Raw genomic sequence first — 19543 nt, 5'->3', positions numbered from 1 at the left:
TTCGTCTTGCGGGGCACCACTGTAGAGTACCGTATTTTTCGCCCCATAGGACACACTTTTCCCCCTCCAAAAATGAAGGGGAAATGTGTGTGTGTCCTATGGGGCGAATGCAGGCTTTCGCTGAAGCCTGGAGAGTGAGAGGCATCGGTGCGCACCGACCCCTCTCGCTCTCCAGGCTTCAGGAAGCTATCCGCAAGCCTTGCAAGCCGGGTGGGAGTTCCCACGGGCTCACAAGGCTTGCGGACAGCAGCCTGCAGCCCCCGCGAGTGTCCGCAAGCCTTGCGCGCCCGGCAGGAGGTCCCGCCGGGTTTGCGAGGCTTGGGGCGGCAGCCTGTCGTCCAAAGCACAGGGAGCCCTCCAGAGGGCGAGTGTCCGCAAGCCTCGCGCGCCCGGCAGGAGGTCCCGCCGGGTGTGGGAGGCTTGGGGCGGCAGCCTGTCGCCCGAAGCACGGGGAACCCTCCGGAGGGCGTGTCCGCAAGCCTCGCGCGCCCGGCAGGAGGTCCCGCCGGGTGCAGGAGGCTTGGGGCGGCAGCCTGTCGCCCGAAGCACGGGGAACCCTCCGGAGGGTTGAAGGCTTGGGGCGGCAGCCAGGGTGGGGAGGGGGGAATAATTTTTTTTTATTCATCCCCCCCCCCCAAAAATGAGGTGCGTCCTATAGGACGAAAAATACGGTATATTAAGCATACTGTATTCTTTTTTACTCAAAGTAATTCTTCAGCAATAAGCTACCTCATCTAAATTTTCCATGCATAAAAATTTGAAGAAAGTGTTAGAGCAATGTGTAATTGATCTATGAAATTTTCTGCCATCCTGTGGTGATGGCTTTAAGAACACCCTAAAACTTTATGAAGGCTAGTTCTGTGAATGAATGTTAGCTTGCCCAAAGCCTCCATTTACCTCTGAATATCACCTGCTAAAAGCAAACCCTTAAGGCCATCTTTTTTCTTATATCTGACTTCTGTTCAAAATGATGGAGGTTGGTTTTGATGCAACAATGGGATTCAATTTTAAACATTTTGTGGGATGTGCCTGTGACTTGAAAACAACCTGTAATTGGTTATGAAACATGTACGTAACTACTTTATTTTTTATGTTTGTACAGCTGAAAAAAGAACAGCATTATTGGAAGAGCTAAACAAACTAAAAAATGAAGGGTCTCAAAGCAAGAAGATTAAAGCTGATACAATGCCTAGTGGAGTTTCTCCATCCAGGGGCTCTGTGACTCTGTCAGAAATGCGCCTACCTCTAAAAGCAGACTTTGTATGCAGCACTGTCCAGAAATCAGGTAATTCCTTTTGCTGTGCTTGTGTGGTTGGAATTATGGTTTAGTGTAGCAGCTGATATAGAGACGGACCTATAAGTCAGGAAGTCTCTGGCTTGCAGGTCACATCTTCCATGAGTTCACTAATTGCTCTTGGGAAAGCCTCTCAAGTCCATCTTCATTTGAACTGGAATTTTAGAGCAGAGTTACCTTTCCTTACAGCATTCTGTGTTTGCAGAACTCCTTTTTTCTTTCTTTTTAAGGTATAGATCAAGCAACATTTCTCTTTCACCCACCCCCAAATCTCCTGGCTGAATTTTCCCCAAATTAATTCTGTTGCATTCCATTCTCCAGTGATCGGCAGTTTGTGTCCCAATAATCAATTTTATACCTCCTTTTTATTTTTCCACCACTACTTTCCTGTTTCTTTCTCTTTCCATATCTAGATCACTTTCCCCACATCCCTGAAGCCATTGTACACTTTAATCACTGTGTTTAAGCAACTTAAGCTGCTGTTTTTAATGCTCAAGATACCAGCTACTACTGTGGCCTTATATCTGATGCCTTCAGCCTTCGCTGCTGCTGCTAGATTAGTCATGTGAAGGCAGTTGAAGGCAGCAGCAGCAATAGTAGTGAAGACAGACAGTAGCAGAAGAAGCCAATTGTTGCTGCAGAAGTGCTTTAATGAGTTAGAAGTACTAATAATTGAAACAAAACAGTTTTTGGTTGACTACTTCCCAGAACTGTGAATATAGTGAAATTAAGGAGCACCTGGAAAATGCTAGGAAAACAATAATGGTTTTTTTAAAAAACAAAAACGAAAAACCTACCACTTTTTATATTTGGGTTGGTGTAGGCTGATATACAGTGCAATCATATATATGTCTCCTTAGAAGTCAATCCCATTGTGTTCAGTGGACTTACTCTGAGTTAATTGGTATAGGATTGCAACTTTTGTGATCTTGCCTTGTGTGCAGTTTTGACTAAAATACTTAGCTTCTCCCTGAGTTTCATCATTTCATTTGAATAACACACCACATTCCATTTCGATTTTTTTAAAAAAAATCTTTAAATCGCTGTGAAAATTGATCCTCCCATCTTAAATCAACTGTCTTACAAACCATAAAAAATAAACATAGGTGCATTAAACTGTGCAATAAGTTGATTGGAGGCAAAAATGCTGAACCACTTTGTTCTTTAATCTTTTGTGTTAGCTGCTTTTGTAAAACAGATTAAGAGAGACTGCTTAAACTATTCACAGAAACAGCAAACTACTACTACGTAATAATGTTAAAAGCAGGAGCAGAAAACATGGTTGCTACACCGTTAGCAAGTACTGCAAGTTCCCTGAATGGTGGAGATGCTCTTACTTTCACTACTACTTTTATGCTGTAAGTACTTATTTGTTTAGCTATTTAATTTTATTCTTCTTTATAACAATGTTATATGCTAACCATTTGTGCCCTCCATAGCTGTTGACAATCACAACGAAGCATTAAGAACAAAGCTTAGTTTAAAAACATAGCAGCAGCTTCAAAAAGTAAAGTTCTGGAGATCCAAAAGCACATTTAAGGAAAACTTTATTCCTCCAAAAAGAATGCTCTCTTTCACTCCCACCTCAACCCAATCTTCCTCTTTTCAGATACTGGGAAGCCGTAGATTAGCTGCAGTCATTTTAATTAGGATGGCGCATAAGAAAATAGTGAGTGCTTGCCTGTCTTTCCTACACCTCAAACTGCAGGACTGCTGTCTCTGGTGTCCTTGCACTCCAAAATACACTGCTTTGTTCCAGCTGGAGAAAAATAGCAGCTCAATATTTGTGTACATGCTTACTTGTCTGCTATACAGCTGTCTTGGATATTGGGTTGCTAGTTTGGGAGTGGTTCCTACTTGCCTAAAGTAAAATGGCAGAGGTCTCAAGCCCACTTTTGACAAACACTATTGATTCTGAACTCTTATTAAGCTTTCCGCAGGAGTTTGAGAGAAAAGAATTAATCCCATATGCTTCAGAAGTCTGAAGTTAATCTTTGCTGGGGGATGCTTGAGAGCGAGAGAGCAGCAGAGCTCTGAATACAGCAGTAGAAGCTACCCTAAGATGGTCTTACAGGCTTACACCTGGTCCTGATGTTCCGTAAGACAATCAGGAAAAGACACACTTGTCAAGCTGTTTGCCAGGAAGTCCTGGACTGCCTGAGGTTGCCCTCTGCTTTTTTTGCGGCCCTTAGACGGGCATAGATCCAGTAGGAGCTACCACAGCTTCTGTTGCGATTTATTTGATTTAAAAAACTTGACTTGGAAACTGTATTAGACTTAGGAATTGAATTGAACCCTTTCTTCCATTTTTTTTTTTTTAAGGCAAGATGTGGCCAGTGACTTTGAGATAAACGTTGAAGTTTATAGCTTGGTATGTATCTCTCATCTTTCGATGGGCATCTATTTTGAGAGAACACTTGGGGGGTGCAATAGACTCTTAACATCTCTCTTTCATTTATTAGGTACAGAAGAAAGAATCCACAGGCATTGATAAAAGGAAAAAATCAGCTAAGTCAAAGGTAAAGGGAATAATTGAATAAATTGGTGATGTTAATCTGTGCTAAAATACAGAGGGAAGAACACTTTTTCAAATCAATATGACGCAATATCCTTTTAAAACAAAAATGTTGTTCTTTAAGCATATTAAGATTATAGTCAAATTTACTACTCTGCCTTTGTGAACTGATGGCAGAATAAATCTTGAAGTGCTTCAGCTGAATAACTTAAGTTCAGTCATCTTGCACAGCATAATGTCGGTTCTAAAATTTTACTGCCTGTGAATATTTTCCATAATTGCATCTAGTACATGGTTTTTTCCTCTTTTTTTGCTTCTTTGATGCCCTGTTGTCGCTTGTCTGGGGACGCCATTCAAATTGTAACTCAGTGCCCTATACTGCAGCCATGTTGGCTGGTGGCAGGGTTGTTTAAAAGTGGAAAGAGTTCATAATCATGTGACAGGAACACGACAAATTTTGTGAATGATTGAAGTAGTATAGAGTGCTTTAAGCAAAGTGGAACATCTTGTTCCTTTTGTGGAGTTGCTCTCAGGATCCTTATGACAGCAACTCCACTCCGCAGTTGGTAGTAGAAAGACCCTGTGGTGGGAAGGACAATCCAGAAGACTCTGAGGTGGTCTTCGCCTGCCCACCTCTCCTGCAATCTTTCCCACGGAACAGGATGGTAGATCACCCTGTTGGAGTGGGGAAGAAAAGTTCACCCGGAGCTGGGCCTGATTTCTTCAATATGCGCTGCTTGCACTTCCAAAAATGTATTTCCTGAGAAATTAATAACCTGAAGGTTCCAAACAAATGCCGGCCACAATTGTGATGTGTATGCAGATGGACTCTGTGAAGTATGTATACAGCACTGTGGTGTGTGTGTGTGTGTGTGTGTGTGTGTGTGTGTGTGTGTGTTTGGAAATACATCTGTTTTGGATGCTAACTGCTGACAAACCTAGCTAATTTGTTAACCTTGCTTTAAAACCTAGATGCTCTGCTGTTGTGAGGTCTTTAACAGCCCTGTACCGAATATAACATTTAGAGTGCATTTGTCTCTTCTCTAATCTCTTAGGCTATTACTCCAAAGAGATTATTGACATCTATTACTGCCGTAAGTATTAATATTTGAATGATTTAAAACTCTCTCACACACATAACTTACCTGTGACCAAGGCTTTTATTTCTAGCAAGATAATATCATGCTAGAGATCATAGTTACTTGCTTTTACCATACCTGTTCCCTAAATGATCAGTAACTTTCAGCCTTTCAGATGCAACCCCGCTCAAGTGCACTGTCTAAAACGTTCTTTTAACAACCTGTTTCCATGTGTTTCTTTCTCTTTTTTGGCAGAAGAGCAACCTTCTTACGCCAGGTAAAATTCATTGTTTTTATTGCTTTATTGTCCCATTTGCCGTGAATTGTTTTATGTACACTACTAAAAGCAAACAATTAAGCAGTGTATATAAATGTACTAAATAAGTAAAAATAAGCAAAATATATTTTTAATAAGTAAACAAAAGTTTTGTCTGTAGATGGCGCTTTTGTATGTTGCCACAGATGCCATCTTAAAGGCTGCTTCTGCTCCTGTTTGAGAGGAGGGGAAATACCTCTTCTAAGAGGGTGCTGGCCATCTACAGCTTTTATTGCTTAAAAATATTTGGCAACATTTTAAAAAAATATGGGATTCCTTCTTAGTTGAGAGAGAGCTTTTTAATTGGTTAGATTTTTTCTTTTCTTTACAGGTATGTTTAAATTTAAGGTATACTTATTTTTTTCTTTGCAGTCATGGCAAGTCCAGGTGGACCCAATGCTGTGCGCACCAGTAACTTTGTTCTTGTTGGTTCACACACAATTTCCCTATCTTCAGTTGGGAGTACCAGATTCTTGCTGGACAAGGTAATCAACATTGATTCGTTTTTTCAATATATTTTAGTATGTAGTTTTAGCTTAGTGCCTCCCTGCATTGCCGCCCGACTTTCTTGCCCTTGTAGGCAACGGAGTGTAAATCTCTATGCTTGTATCCATGCATGAAAATACTCAACACGTACATGATTGCTTTATTGCTTAAATGGCTGTTCTGTAAAGTAAGTAATAGTCTTTGCTGGGACCTCAAATGTCTCCAAAATAGTTGTCCATTTAGGAGACAGTATCCTGAGGATGGGAGGGGTGGAATTCTTTATCATTGATGCCTAATTGTATTTAAAACAGAGGCTTCTGGAAAAGGCAAGTCAATGCTTATGTAGTTGCCATTCCTCTGCCTGAGGAGATTAAAATGTTAATAGCTTAAGAATGTTGATCTACTGCTGCTTTTCTTAAAATTGGGGGGGGGGGTTGTCTTGAAGCCTAACGCAGGGATTACTGGGCTTTCTAAAGATTAACTGTCGGTCTTAGAAATTAAAGATTTCTTGGCCATTCCTGAGCAGTTTGTTTTTGTAATAATGGAGGTGCTTAGTAGTTGGAAATGCAAATGCACAACCTAAACACACTAGCTGTCCTGATGGTTCTCATTCACACTACAGTGGTACCTTGGTTTACAAACTTAATCCGTTCCGGAAGTCCGTTCTAAAACCGAAACCGTTCTTAAACCGAGGTGCGTTTTCCCTAATGATGCCTCCCGCCACTGGTGCCCTTCCACCGTTCGGCTTCCGTTCTTAGACCGAGGTAAAGTTCGCAAACCGGGACAGTACTTCCGGTTTTGCGGAGTTCGTAAACTGAATAATTTGTAAACAGAGCTGTTCTTAAACCGAGATACCACTGTACTAGGAGCTTGAACTGGGAAACTAAATTTCACATTTGATATACCGTATTTTTCACCCCATAGGGCGCACCTAGTTTTTTTGGGGGGGAATAAAGAAAAAAAATATATTTCCCCCCCAGGCGCGGGGCTGGGGCGCGGGAAGCCCGAGCTTCCCCTGACCCCAGCCCCCAGAACAGGCAGCTCTCTGCAACCCTTGGGAGACCAGCGTGACTTCATGCCGGGCTCCCAAGGCTTGCGGAGAGCTGCCTGAAGCCTAGGGCGAGCTCCGCTGCACTCCCCAGGCTTCGGGCTGCAGGCTGCTGTCCGCAAGCCTTGGGAGCCCGGCGGGAACTCCCGCGGGCTCCCAAGGCTTGCGGATAGCTTCCTGAAGCCTGGAGAGTGAGAGGGGGCTGTGCGCACCAACCCCTCTCGCTCTCCAGACATCAGCGAAAGCCTGCATTTGCCCCATAGGACACACACACATTTCCCCTTCATTTTTGGAGGGGAAAAAGTGCGTCCTATAGGGCGAAAAATACTGTATACTATGAAGCAGGAGCTTCACTTGTAAGCATGTGTGTGTTTCAGCTCTTCCTTGGTTGTCCAGTACATCAAACCATTTCTGCAACTTGCTTTATTTCTTTCAGTAGGAAACTGACCAGCAGTTTAGGTTGGGTATGTCACTCTGAAGTTCAGCTTAAAAGCTGAAACAGAATCTTGCAAGGCACATAATTGGTGTTATGCTGCTGTTTTTATCTCTTCCATTTTGTTTTGCTTTTAGTTGCATTCAGCGTTGCTCATTTCCTTTTTCCTAGATAAATTATGGAATTAAAGAAAAAGAGCTGTTGGGTTCTTTGTTCCAGAATAAGGTTGCTATGTTTTCTTCCAAAACAGTTCCCAGTGCATGCTGCTTATGTCATCACTAAACTTTGCTCATTGCTGTACTGACACGCTGCTTTAAGGACCACATTAAGATTCTCAGAACTAGAGATTTGGTGAATGAAAGTTAACTTTTAGGAAGAATGTCAGGTGGGGTTTTGTGTGTCAAGCAGATCTCTGGGAGCCTGACTTCTGAACACACTATCCTGTGTGTATAAATTTCCTTGGCTATGAAAAACTTGTTTTGCTGAGAGACGTTCTCATTTTTCAGCATTGTATGTATCCCTTCTGGCTTGAAGCTCTGGTTTGGCTTTCCCTCTACCTTAATCAGAAGTTAAAAATGGGACACTGTAAAATTTGTGAAATTTAGCTTGCTCGTCTTGTTAACCCACCTTTCTGAAATTTGGGCAATACAATACTACTATTTCTAGTTTCTACTAAGGTAAGAGTAAATTGCAGTATTAGCAGGTTCTGTTCATTTTACTTTAAAGAGCTGGTGTTAGAAGTATGGCTGGTAACTTGGGAGGCATTAAAAATATATCTAAGTTGTCAAAACGAGAATGGCCTAGATAGCAGGTGCAGAACCTCCCAATAAATTACTCTTGTATCACTTTGGCACAAGCTTTTTTGGCTTTTGCTAAAAATGATGGCTTCAGTCCATTATTACCTTCAGTGCACTTGTGCAGGTACTACTTGTTCATTGTCCTTGTACCAAGGGGATCTTATATATATGCACTCTAACTCATCATGGAAAAGGAAGGAAAACCTGCATGACACAGGGTTTCAGATAGCATGCTCAGCTGTAGCATTATATTCCAGTTAATTTTTTAATGATAACTGTTGAAATTTTGTGTAGTTCTTTTTTTACCAAGATTTATTGGCGGAATTCTGCACTTAGTTTTGGGGGAAATGTAAGTGTAAAAAGAAAAAAGAAATTACTCATGTTAAATTACTGAAGCTGAAATAAAAGGAAAATATTGATATGCAATCCTGTAAGGATTTGGCCCACCCTTAATACAGTGGTACTCTGAATGCGAACGGGATCCGTTCTGGAGCCCCGTTTGCATCCTGAAGTGAACACAACCCGCGTCTGCATAGCGCACAGCTTCCGCACATGTGTGTGGCGTCATTTTGATCGTCTGCGCATGCGCGAGTGGCGAAACCTGGAAGCAATTCGCTCTGTTGCTTCCAGGTCGCCGCGGAACGCAACCTGAAAACGCTCAACCTGAAGCTACTTCAACTCAAGGTATGACTGTACTAGAATAACTTTCTTTGTTGGTGTTGGTGACATCACAATTAAAAAGAGGAACATTTAAGTAGGTGTGCAAACCATATTGCATTTTAGTTGCATTTAGAACAGTTTGTCACTTACTTGCTTTCTGAAGCAATTAGCCTCTTGACCACTCTGCGACAATCATTTACCTTTGCTTATATCTACATTTCCTGTTACTACAGTAGAATAATTTAGACTGAGGTTACCTACCAGTACCTACCAAAGTCTGCCAGCTTTTGTTATAAGCAGAAATGAAATTGACATCCGATGCAAATTCCACTGGATATAAACCACCAGCGACTTGTATGATATATAGACTGTGTAAAACATGCCCAGCATGTTATTACAGACTGAAAAAGAGAGATTCTTCAATGCTTCATTAAAATGAAAGAAAAGATGGGAGAAACGGCGTAAATTATTCTCTGTGCATGATTGCAGATTATTCTAAATGTGTGCTTAAAAGCAAACCCATTGGTGTCTTGAATGGCCTGTGCAATAGATTTGGGACTGAAGTAAATTCAGTACTGTATTTCTAAAATGTATATAGGAATGCCATATCTGCATCTGGAATTGTAGTGTCCCAAGTACACAGCTCTTGGATCAATTTAAAACCTGGAACTTGTCTTGCTTTATCTTTACTTATACCATACAGTATTTACAGAAGAGTTAAAGCATACTATTAAATTCACTTCTGAAAATGTGCTGATTTATCAGAGCTGAATTCGGAGTGTCATGTTGCTTCATAAAAGCAACAAATGGGTGTGCTGTACTGCTTTGCTATTCATTTGGTTTTTGAATATGTACAAAGTATCTACTGAAATTGGCTGTAGTGACATGACCAAACTTTGGAAAGCCTGTTTGGGTCCTTGAAGTGTGCTGTCAGTATTCCTGGGAGAAGTGGACTTCCTGCTTTGTGCTGTGTTTTAAGTCTTGCTGGAGGTGATGGCCTCTGCTTTTGGGTGTTACTTGGCTGTACTGGCTATCCAATAATAAGAATACACAATACCACAACTAACATGAGTGAGGTTTTCTTTAAAAAAACAAAAACAAACCCACAGTATGAGTGGGTTTTGTGTTTGAAAAAGACTAGGCTGTAAGCCTTCAAGCTCGCTGGTTGAAGGTCTTTTGCATCCATGATAGATCATGTAGCTATGTTACTTAGAGGCTGGAGAAGAATCCTATATCTGGTGCTACTAGTGTACCTCTGATGAAGCAATGGGCTTCCTGATGTAAGGACCTGGTCTTTTGGTGAATACAGTGGTACCTCGGGTTACGGACGCTTCAGGTTACAGACTCCGCTAACCCAGCAATAGTGCTTCAGGATGAGAACAGAAATCGTATTCCAGCGGCAGCGGGAGGCCCCATTAGCTAAAGCGGTGCTTCAGGTTAAGAACAGTTTCAGGTTAAGAACGGACCTCCGGAACGAATTAAGTACTTAACCCGAGGTACCACTGTATTGGGTTAAGGTAAAGGTACCCCTGCCCGTACGGGCCAGTCGTGTCCGACTCTAGGGTTGTGCACCCATCTCACTTAAGAGGCCGGGGGCCAGCGCTGTCCGGAGACACTTCCGGGTCACGTGGCCAGCGTGACGAAGCTGTTCTGGCGAGCCGGCACCAGCGCAGCACAAGGAAATGCCGTTTACCTTCCCGCTATTAAGCGGTACCTATTTATCTACTTGCACTTAAGGGTGCTTTCAAACTGCTAGGTGGGCAGGAGCTGGGACCGAACGGCGGGAGCTCACCCCACCGCGGGGATTCGAACCGCCGACCATGTGATCGGCAAGTCCTAGGCGCTGAGGTTTTACCCACAGCGCCACCCGCATCCCACTGTATTGGATTATTTCTTCTCAATTTTCTTCACCTCCCCAATGGCTCATAGGTGGGATCCCTTAATCCTAACCAGAGTGCATATTGTAGCACACATTGGATAATCCCAGGAGCATAATTGGATGCAATGGTACTAAGTCAATCATGCATGTATATATGGTACAATTGCCTCTGCCGAGGACTAGGGTGAAAATCGTGTGTGTAAAATATTCTGCTTTTAAAAAAGCCAAAAACAGTATTGCTAAACTTGGTAGAATAGATCTTCTTACTGAACCATGTGTATTTTAACAACCATGTCAAGCCTTGTCCTCGCAATGTTTTCCCATCTTACCCCCTGACTTTCTCCAGCTTGGTGGCACTTCTAGGGAGCCTTGCTTCTGGTTTTCTACAGCCTCTGACCATTACCGGTAAATGGCCAGAGACAACTTCCTCTTCTCAAAAGCTTCTGGAATCTAAGCATTCAAACTTTCAGCTGACATATGTGTGAAGACGGTTGTGCTATATCTGAGATTAATGATGCTCACAAGTGACTGTGTTTTTTGTCTTCATGTAGATATGGCTTGTTAAAGAGAAATACAATTCTGAGAATCTTCCATCTATTTATTTTTCAGGTTCCTTTTTTGTCTCCCCTGGAAGGTCATATTTATCTGAAAATTAAATGTCAAATAGACTCTTGTGTGGAAGAGAGAGGTTTTTTGGTAAGTTATCAGTGAATGCAAGTATAGATCTATATCACATGCACACACTGTTGGTGGCAAGATGAAAAAAATAGGTATATAAAATGAGAATTCCTGCATGCCCGAGGTTAAGGTTTGGGGCAAGTACTCTTTGGTGAGAGAACCGCAGCAGAGATTGTTGTTGTTTATTCATTTAGTCGTGTCCGACTCTTCGTGACCCCATGGACCAGAGCACGCCAGGCACTCCTGTCTTCCACTGCCTCCCGCAGTTTGGTCAGGCTCATGTTTGTAGCTTCGAGAACACTGTCCAACCATCTCATCCTCTGTCATCCCTCTTTCCCAACATCAGGGTCTTTTCCAGGGAGTCTTCTCTTCTCATGAGGTGGCCAAAGTATTGGAGCCTCAGCTTCACGATCTGTCCTTCCAGTGAGCACCCAGCAGAGATAGAAAATCATAAAATATGCAGCAAAGAAAGGGGGGGAAGGCTGTTGGACTTTTAAAATATATACCCTTGTGAATTCCAAAACTTCCCTCTTCACCCAGCATAGAAAAAGACCATGTTTGGTTTACTTACAATCTCTTTAAAGATCAAGTTCATGAGCTTTTTTCCCATACATTCGTCAGAAAAGCTGCACAGGCAGTAAAACATGACTTACTTGCAAAGTGGTGAACGTTCCTAAACTATTGGTATAGGAACTCGAGAGACTTGTGAGAACTATTCACATGCTGAATCCATCAGGTAAACTGAAGGGGAATAAAAGCTTGATTACCTAGTCTATCCCAAGGTGCGCTAAACATGGCAGGATAACTTACAGTATGTAGACTTAAGCATGCTGGTTAGATGAGGCTCATTATCCCACACACACACACACACACACACTTATCAAGCTGATTCTTATCTGGAGTGAAATTCTAGAATTGTCCTTAGAAGTTTATCCTGATATACAGGGTTAATCAAAGCTTATGTACATGGCAAACCATTCTGTAAGCCTTGTGTGACTCTTTAGGTTCTGGCTAACACAGCAGGGCTAGACTTATTTCAATAGTCCTTTAAAAGCAGTTATTATTGTGATCATGGCTGTTAATTCACAATTATTAGTTTAGCTGACCTGTTACTGCTGGATCCAGCAGATGGCACCATGTGCTATATAAAACCACTGACAGTCCCAAGATAGGAATATCTGTGTATGTTAGAATTGTGCTGCATTGATTATATCTTAAGAAAGGCACTATTTGAAGAATGCAGTAAAGTCTTTAGACGTGCCACAGGAAAATAACATAAATTTTAGAAGTGTGTATTGTGATTTTATAGTACCTTTTATCAGTTTATGGGTCGCGGGTGGCGCTGTGGGTTAAACCACAGAGCCTAGGACTTGCTGATCAGAAGGTTGGCGGTTCGAATCCCCGCGACGGGGTGAGCTCCCGTTGCTCGGTCCCTGCTCCTGCCAACCTAGCAGTTCGAAAGCACATCAAAATGCAAGTCGATAAAAAGGTACCACTCCAGCGGGAAGGTAAACGGGTATCCGGGTGCTGCTCTGGTTCGCCAGAAGCAGCTTAGTCATGCTAGCCACATGACCCGGAAGCTGTACGCCAGCTCCCTCGGCCAATAAAGCTAGATGAGTGCCGCAATCCCAAAGTCGGCCACAACTGGACCTAATGGTCAGGGGTCACTTTACCTTTTTATCAGTTTATTAAAAAAAGCAGGATGGAAACTCCAGATATTCACAGGCGTGGAGTGCTGGCTGCTTCAAGGCCCATTTATGAGACTTGGGAGAGTTGGAGTGGGCATACTTGCTGAGATGTATATGGGTGGGCAGAGAAAAGTGGCAACAGGAGCTGTAGTGTTTTCAGTTGTTAAAAATTCAAGGAAACCTGTTGGACTTAACTTGTGGAGAAATGTGTCAGAATAGCCTTGGTGTTCAACGATATTTCTCTCTCCAGACTATGTTCGAAGATGTTAGTGGCTTTGGGGCCTGGCATCGGCGCTGGTGCGCTCTTTCTGGAAACTGCATCTCCTACTGGACTTACCCGGATGACGAAAAACGAAAGGTAATTATTGTGCTAAAAAGTACTTAAGCTAGAGGCTGTCTAGATTTTGTTCTAGCCTGAAGTTCTGCAACACTGAGACCTTTTTGTCAGGCTTTACTTCAGCTGCTGTAATTCAGGGTGCATCCATGTGTTGCTGTAGCAGCATTGCTTTGTGGCTAGACCTGCTCTATAACAATTGTTAAAAAGACTAAGTGGTGTGAATGACATCACATCTTCCTGTGCAGCTTTCGGAGGCAGCTATGGGCACCCTGTCAGGAATTAAATCCCCCACATTGAGGCGGAGACTGAAACGCTATATTGATTGATTGATATATTTAAAATCCTTATTTCTCTGTGTTGTGAACACTTGGGTTTTTTGTTTTTTTTTTGTCTTTTCCTTTCAGCATCCAATGGGTTCAATAAACCTGGCGAACTGCACTAATCGTCAGATCGAACCAGCTAACAGAGAGTTCTGTGCTCGGCCGAACACTTTTGAGCTCATTACGGTTAGGCCTCAGAGAGAGGATGACAAGGAAACACTAGTCAGTCAATGCAAAGACACGCTCTGTGTTACCAAGTAAGTTACGTTGATTTTAATCTTTTCTGGGTGGGTAGTAATGTTAGTCTGTTGGTGCAAAGCCAAGTCTTGAAACACCTTAAATATTAAACCACTTTATTTTAGTGCAAGTGTCCATTAAACCATATCCCATAACGTGGGTGTCTTGGTCTTGCAGAAGATGTTGGGCCCCTGCTATTATGCTTTGTGCAGCACTGATTGTGGCGAGCTAACGATCAACAATGCCTTAGGGCATCCTTCCCAAACCCAGTGCCCTCCTGCCATCCTTGACCATTGGGCCATGCTTCCTAGGGCTGATGGGCATTGGAAGGCACCAGCTTCAGGGATGCTGGCCTAAGTTTACTATTTTCCTAAGATCAGGGCGTATTACTTCTTCATTTCCAATTAAATTTGGATTCCTTTACTTGGACAGCAGGTATGATATCTGCATTCTTCATCCAGTCATGAGGCTGATTTGGGAATTCTGCTATTACAGTGGTACCTTGGGTTACATATGCTTCAGGTTACATACTTTTCAGGTTACAGACTAACCCAGAAATATTACCTCGGCTTAAGAACTTTGCTTCAGGATGAGAACAGAAATCGTGCAGCGGCAGCAAGAGGCCCCATTAGCTAAAGTGGGGCTTCAGGTTAAGAACAGTTTCAGGTTAAGGACAGACCTCAGGAACGAATTAAGTTCTTAACCCGAGGTACCACTGTACTATTGGTTTGGATCTTATTGCAGGGTTATAAGGTACTTCTAGAGAATAATGAATGAAACTGTCCCACTTTATCCTTGTATGAGAAAGGCCTATAGGTCAATATTAATGCTTACTATTTCTTTTCATTTTTTTAAAGGAACTGGTTATCGGCTGATACTAAAGAAGAGCGTAATCTGTGGATGCAAAAACTCAACCAAGTTCTTATTGACCTTCGCATGTGGCAGCCTGATGCTTGCTATGTGCCTATTGGGAAACCTTGAGCTGCAGGGAAGATTTCTCATGGGAGCTTGCTTCAAGCCGCATGCTGTGCTCTTAATGTAGACTTTTTTTATGAGGTCCCTTGGGATTATTCATTACACTTCATGCTTTAAAATCTGGAAGGAGAGGTGGTGTTATATTAGGCTCCTTGCTGCACTCAGAGTTCTAACTCTTCTAGGATTGGAGTATGGTAGTAGCTGTGTTTTTAAGCTCTATTTGGCTGTGCTAAATACTTTTTATATATAATATTTCTTGAAATATGTAGTGCAGTACACAATTAAAGTACCAGTTTATTTTAATTGATCAGAGCTCAGTTTATTTCAAGAACTGAAAAAAATCAGCACAGGAGGAAAAAAACTTAGAGCTTTATCAGTGTGCATGTTTCTCCTAAGAAGGATGCCTCAAAAGTTGTTTAGCTTTAGTGGGAAGCTGAAGCAGGAACTTCAATGATTTATTTATAAAGGTGTTTTTCACCTAATTAGGAAGTTAAAAAGTAAAACACCCCATTGTGTTTAGTGTTCCGAATGCTTGGCACTTGCAAAAAGTGCCTGTCTCAAGAACACCATAGAATAGTCATAGAACCCAATAGAAATAATGAGGTTAAAAAGAAAAAAATGGTGTATGGTTTACAGCTACGATCAATTATGAAGTACATTGCACATTTTCTTAGAAAACATGTATGTAGTTTTCTTGAAGCTGCTTTAAAAAACAAACCTTTATTTACTCTTATATATCTAGCCATTTTCATGCATTTCCTAGTTTGAATGAATTAAAAACTTTCACTGATTGAGCACTAGGAGAGTAAAATGAATTTCATTTAGCTGCTGCAGAGTTGCAATATGCAAAGTAATATTTCTGAGAAACCAACTTCAGCTGATGAGCACAATGTTAAGGCTGCTCACTTAAACAGCAAATGCGCGGGGGTCACAAATGCTTTCCATTGGGTGTCACAATGCTATATGACTGCTGCATGCATTTTTAGATAGCAGCAATGGGGTACTTCCTCTAAATTGCTATGGCTTTAAGTTGAACACTAACATTTCCCCCTCCCTACAGCATATTTTGTATTATCACTTTAAATACCTACTTTTTCTGATGTTTTTGAACTCTCCCCCATAAAAACCCTTAAATGTATCAAAAGGGAGTACCTGCCAATGAGGGTTGTCTTACAATGCTGAAAAAATGTGGGTTTGGTTCCAGAGCACGGAACTGAAAATCTAGACTAATAAGCCTTTCCCAAAATGATGCCCAATATGATTCTATTCTGGCTGCAGTGTTGCACTCAGATGGGTTTTGTGAATGCACTTCATAGGAACCCAGTGCTGATTTTTGCTGGTGAAACTTGTAGAACAAGTTAGTAAGCAATTTGTTATGTAAGGAAGAACAGTTATAGATTTGTGAGAGTACACGAAAAAGTAGAGTAAGTAGAATGTATTGCAAATAAAGTGTGTGAAAGAAGAAACGGAATGAAATAGCTACAAGAGTAAAATAAAAAATATATCAGCAAGGAAGTGGTGTTTGCTAACTGAGATCTGCTTAGTTTACAGTATCAGATGAGATTGTGTATGTTTAGCACAGCATGGTCATAGGTATATGTGACACATTTGCAGCAAGCCTCACCTCACTAAATATACTGAGCAGACCTTGGGAAGAAGAGGGGGCCAAATATTCTGGAGATGACAGCTGGGTCCTCCCCAATAATGTTGCAGCCTTGGAAAAGCAGCAAGACTCTAGTCGAGAACATTATTGGAAAACAGGATGATGAAGTGGCAAATCACTTCCTGGTCAATTCAGAAGAAAGCAAATTAATTCAGCAAACAATTTCAGCTATAATAAATAGCACTGCATTCATTTTTTAAAAAACAAAAACCAGCCAGCTGCATGTGAGGCAAATAGCATTTGATTAAGACCTTTAACACGACAATAATGGAACTCGCATCCTACTGATTTAACTTTATATATGTATACAAGCTCAGACAGATGCTGATGAGTCTTAGAAGCAATTCAAAGGGGAAAGTGACAACATGTTTGAATTAATTCCAATTTGAATATGCATAAAATCCTGAGTATGATGGATTTACTTTTTAAAAATTGACTTATTTCAGTAAGGAATTGATTAGGAAATTTATCCACAAGTCTTTCATAAATAATCCCTATTCCAAAACTTCATGAAATAGCACTAAACTGTAAAACCTTTGCAGGCATGTGCTGTGCCATATAATATACGTGATAATCTTTATCCCCATGAATTTTAAGGATATTTTGTTAGTTATGCATTTATACTTTATTTCTAAAATAAAGCTAACTGCTCATGATTCCTTCTGCCTGTTATTCAATGTATTTCTACTTACATACTTTACTTAATCTGTTGTACTAATCTTATGAACAAAGTTTAAGGTCTCATGGATTCACACAGAAAGGAAAGGAAGAAATTAAGTTTCCCAGTTGGATGGACATAACCCAGCATATTGGGAGTTTTTAATCAGCCCTGAATAAAAGAAACATGTAATAGACTTTTCTCCAGCCCTGTGCCCCATGGCTTATCCAGTTCTTTCCCCGTCTCACCCAAGACAGCTTTTTGTTCCTAGTAACTCCTTTGGGCACTTTATATAAGATTAGATTTTCCTTGCTTGTAAATTAAAAAGATAAGGCTAAAGCAGGCGTCCTTATCTGCTACTTTTCTAAATGAAATTCAGGGAATACTCTTCATTCACTAAAAAATGCATAGCTGAATTATATATTAACTAGATCAAATCTATACATTTACCTCCAAACCCAAATGTCTATAAAACATGAAGGAAGTAAAACCATTCCATTTTGTTAAAAGCTTTCCAAATCTATATAAATAATGGTTGAAACCAGCCTTTTCCAATTTACATAATCTTTAGCATTTACCATTCTCCAAATATTACACACTGTTCTTTTAAGAAATCCTTATTTAACCATATTTGCACCACATGATCAAAGCTTAAACCTAATATGATTACAAAAAACATAGTTGCAGTTCAGTAATGATACAGGAACATAAAATATGAGTAAAGATAGCTCTTTGCCTGGTTCTGGAAGTATTAATATTGTTGCTTCATTCTGTGACTGGGATTTTACCTTCAGTTAATGAAGACTTACAAGACCTTATAGAAGTGACACCAAAGAAGGATGTTCTGCTCATTATAGGGGATTGGAATGCTAAAGTAGGGAATCAAGAGATAAAAGGAACAACTGGCAAGTTTGGCCTTGGAGATCAAAATGAAGCAGGGCAAAGGCTAATAGAGTTCTGTCAAGAGAACAAGCTGGTCATCACAAACACGCTTTTCCAACAACACAAGAGACGACTCTACACATGGACATCCCCAGATGGGCAACATCGAAATCAGATTGATTATATTCTCTGCAGCCAAAGATGGAGAAGCTCTATACAGTCAGCAAAAACAAGACCTGGAGCTGACTGTGGCTCAGATCATCAGCTTCTTATAGCAAAATTCAAGCTTAAACTGAAGAAAGTAGGAAAAACCACTGGACAGGTAAGATACAATCTAAACCAAATCCCTTATGAATACACAGTGGAAGTGAGGAACAGGTTTAAGGATTTAGATTTGCTGGACAGAGTGCCTGAAGAACTATGGGTGGAGGCTCGCAACATTATACAGGAGGCAGCAACTAAAACCATCCCAATGAAAAAGAAATGCAAGAAAGCGAAGTGGCTGTCCAACGAGGCCTTACAAATAGCGGGGGAGAGAAGGCAAGCAAAATGTGAGGGAGATAGTGAAAGATACAGGAAATTGAATGCAGATTTCCAAAGAATAGCAAGGAGAGACAAGAAGACCTTCTTAAATGAGCAATGCAAAGAAATAGAGGAAAGCAACAGAATGGGAAGAACCAGAGATCTGTTCAAGAAAATCGGAAATATGAAAGGAACATTTCGTACAAAGATTACCATAATAAAGGACAAAAGTGGTAAAGACCTAACTGAAGCAGAAGACATCAAGAAGAGGTGGCAAGAATACACAGAGGAATTATACCAGAAAGATATGGATGTCTCGTACACCCCAGGTAGTGTGGTTGCTGACCTTGAGCCAGACATCCTGGAGAGTGAAGTCAAATGGGCCTTAGAAAGCACTGCAAATAACAAGGCCAGTGGAAGTGATGCTATTCCAGCTGAACTGTTTAAAATTTTAAAAGATGATGCTGTTAAGGTGCTACACTCAATATGCCAGCAAGTTTGGAAAACTCAGCAGTGGTCAGAGGATTGGAGAAGATCAGTCTACATCCCAATCCCAAAGAAAGGCAGTGCCAAAGAATGCTCCAACTACCGCACAATTTCACTCATTTCACATGCTAGCAAGGTTATGCTTAAAATTCTACAAGGAAGGCTCAAGCAGTATGTGGACCGAGAACTCCCAGAAGTGCAAGCAGGATTTAGAAGAGGCAGAGGAACCAGAGATCAAATTGCAAACATGCGCTGGATTATGGAGAAAGCTAGAGAGTTCCAGAAAGACATCTACTTCTGCTTCATTGACTATGCAAAAGCCTTTGACTGTGTTGACCACAGCAAACTATGGCAAGTTCTTAAAGAAATGGGAGTGCCTGATCACCTCATCTGTCTCCTGAGAAATCTCTATGTGGGACAAGAAGCTACAGTTAGAACTGGATATGGAACAACTGATTGGTTCAAAATTGGGAAAGGAGTACGGCAAGGCTGTATATTGTCTCCCTGCTTATTTAACTTATATGCAGAATTCATCATGCGAAAGGCTGGGCTGGATGAATCCCAAACCGGAATTAAGATTGCCGGAAGAA

General features: G+C 41.3%; 1 protein-coding gene across 2 annotated transcripts in view; it reads left to right on the top strand.

Moving 5' to 3' along the window:
* Positions 1-17061, top strand: part of ANLN (anillin, actin binding protein) — a 32602-nt gene extending 15541 nt beyond the window's left edge. The window contains exons 14-25 of one of the 2 annotated variants that reach the window (XM_081165103.1): positions 1103-1285; positions 2523-2652; positions 3617-3665; positions 3757-3813; positions 4865-4903; positions 5144-5165; positions 5577-5689; positions 7343-7396; positions 11117-11203; positions 13124-13231; positions 13615-13787; positions 14625-17061. In XM_081165103.1, coding sequence (XP_081021229.1) covers positions 1103-1285; positions 2523-2652; positions 3617-3665; positions 3757-3813; positions 4865-4903; positions 5144-5165; positions 5577-5689; positions 7343-7396; positions 11117-11203; positions 13124-13231; positions 13615-13787; positions 14625-14748 — 1139 coding nt within the window. In that variant the 3' untranslated portion in view covers positions 14749-17061. The remainder of the gene's footprint in view (positions 1-1102; positions 1286-2522; positions 2653-3616; positions 3666-3756; positions 3814-4864; positions 4904-5143; positions 5166-5576; positions 5690-7342; positions 7397-11116; positions 11204-13123; positions 13232-13614; positions 13788-14624) is intronic. The other variant, XM_081165104.1, reaches the window with a different exon arrangement.
* The last annotated feature ends 2482 nt before the right edge of the window (positions 17062-19543 follow it).

The sequence above is a fragment of the Podarcis bocagei genome (assembly GCF_964188305.1).
Source record: "Podarcis bocagei genome assembly, chromosome: 12".
Taxonomy (NCBI): Eukaryota; Metazoa; Chordata; class Lepidosauria; order Squamata; family Lacertidae; genus Podarcis; species Podarcis bocagei.
The sequence above is the reverse complement of the archived record's forward strand: the minus strand, read 5'-3'. Positions and strand labels throughout refer to the sequence as shown.